The following is a 1,421-nucleotide window of genomic DNA, read 5'->3' on the forward strand; positions in this document are numbered from 1 at the left end:
CTGGGGGGGGGTGAGGCAGGTCACAGCAGCAGAAAGGTTGGATCATATTTTTCAGAAAAAGTTCTGAACAATTAGTATGCTACTGAGAGATGCCGCTTATCAAGCTTGTAACTTTGTGCTAGGCATTGTGCTCATTTAGTGCTGCTATTATTCCAATTTCACAGATGTGAGGGACATAAAACCTGAGCCTCCACAGAAGGCAAGCATCATTTCTTGGTATCCCACAGCTCATCAGTGACAGAGCAGGAATAAGCCACTTGGCAACGAAGAAAATGAAAAGTGAAACTCCCAGAATTCAAATCACTGGTCTAAGGTCAAATGCAAGTAAATGCATGAGGCAGAGGCAACCCCTGACTGCCAGGGCCCACGCCTCTTTCCACTCAACGGAGCTACCAGGGGCAGAAATCACAGAATCTGCTTCTGGGATGGCGTGCCACCCAAGCCCGCCCAGGCCCGGGCCCTGGCACCGCCAGTACTCACAGCACGCCTGCGCAGCCTTGATGCAAAGCTCCTCCGCAGTGTACTCCCCACCGCTCAGCCGGAGGGGTTCCCTATCCGGCAGGTAGAAGAGCACTTCCACCCCTGGCTCAGGGGCCTCCAGGTTCACCTCGGTCTTCTTGGAGCTCCGCATTTTAGCACAGAAAGCCATAGCATTGCAGTCCTCTTTTATATTTAGATACTGTAAGGAAAACGAGACTGAGGTCATTCCGCGTGCTAAAAGTTCCCGTGGTAAAGAGTGTTATGAAGGGAAGCAAGCAGAAATATGTGGTACTGGGTAAGTCCCTGTCCTGTCCCTCCTTGAAAATCAAATGCATCAGAGCTTACGAGAGGCGAAACTATGGAAAACAAACAATTATGCATTCTAATTAATTAATTATGGTCAGACCATAGTCTCAAAAGTCAGAATAATTTTAGACATGGCTCAAATTTATTTTCTCTATTTGCACGCAAGTTGTAGTTGAAAAATGTGGCTCATTCTGGAATGACTGATAATGTTACAAATACTGCTGCTACCTCTATTGGAATCACATAACATTTTTTTTAAAGATTTTATTGGGGAATTGGGGGAGGGAACAGTGTTGGGGAATCGGAGAAGGGGAACAGACAACTTGCTGTCCTTTTGTTCTTCAGTCTAGTTGTGGAGGACGTCGCTTCACAGGCCCATGTTGGTATTATCATTGCGCTCTTCCTGGGTGAGGCAGTCGCTCGCCGGCCATTCAACTGCTGCTCACGAAAGCTCACGCCTGCTGCTGGCCAGCCCCAGTGCAGCCAACGCCATTGCCGGCCACTCACGGTAGCTCCCGGCAGCCCACTGCAGCCCCACTGCAGCCTACGCCATCGCTGGCCACTCATGGCAGCCCAGCTCCAGGTGGAGCTGTTGTTCACCATCTTAGCTGTAGAGGGCGCAGTGTCACTGGCCC

At 50.0% G+C, this 1,421-nt stretch overlaps 1 protein-coding gene across 3 annotated transcripts in view; it reads right to left on the reverse strand.

The window, feature by feature from the left end:
- JAK1 (Janus kinase 1) overlaps window positions 1–1,421 on the reverse strand; it is a 146,018-nt gene that overhangs the window by 50,366 nt on the left and 94,231 nt on the right. For all 3 annotated transcript variants that reach the window (XM_019646698.1, XM_019646699.1, XM_019646700.1), the window contains exon 3: window positions 481–679. In XM_019646698.1, coding sequence (XP_019502243.1) covers window positions 481–679 — 199 coding nt within the window. The remainder of the gene's footprint in view (window positions 1–480; window positions 680–1,421) is intronic.

The sequence above is a fragment of the Hipposideros armiger genome, unplaced genomic scaffold (genome assembly GCF_001890085.2).
Source record: "Hipposideros armiger isolate ML-2016 unplaced genomic scaffold, ASM189008v1 scaffold_106, whole genome shotgun sequence".
Classification (NCBI taxonomy): domain Eukaryota; kingdom Metazoa; phylum Chordata; class Mammalia; order Chiroptera; family Hipposideridae; genus Hipposideros; species Hipposideros armiger.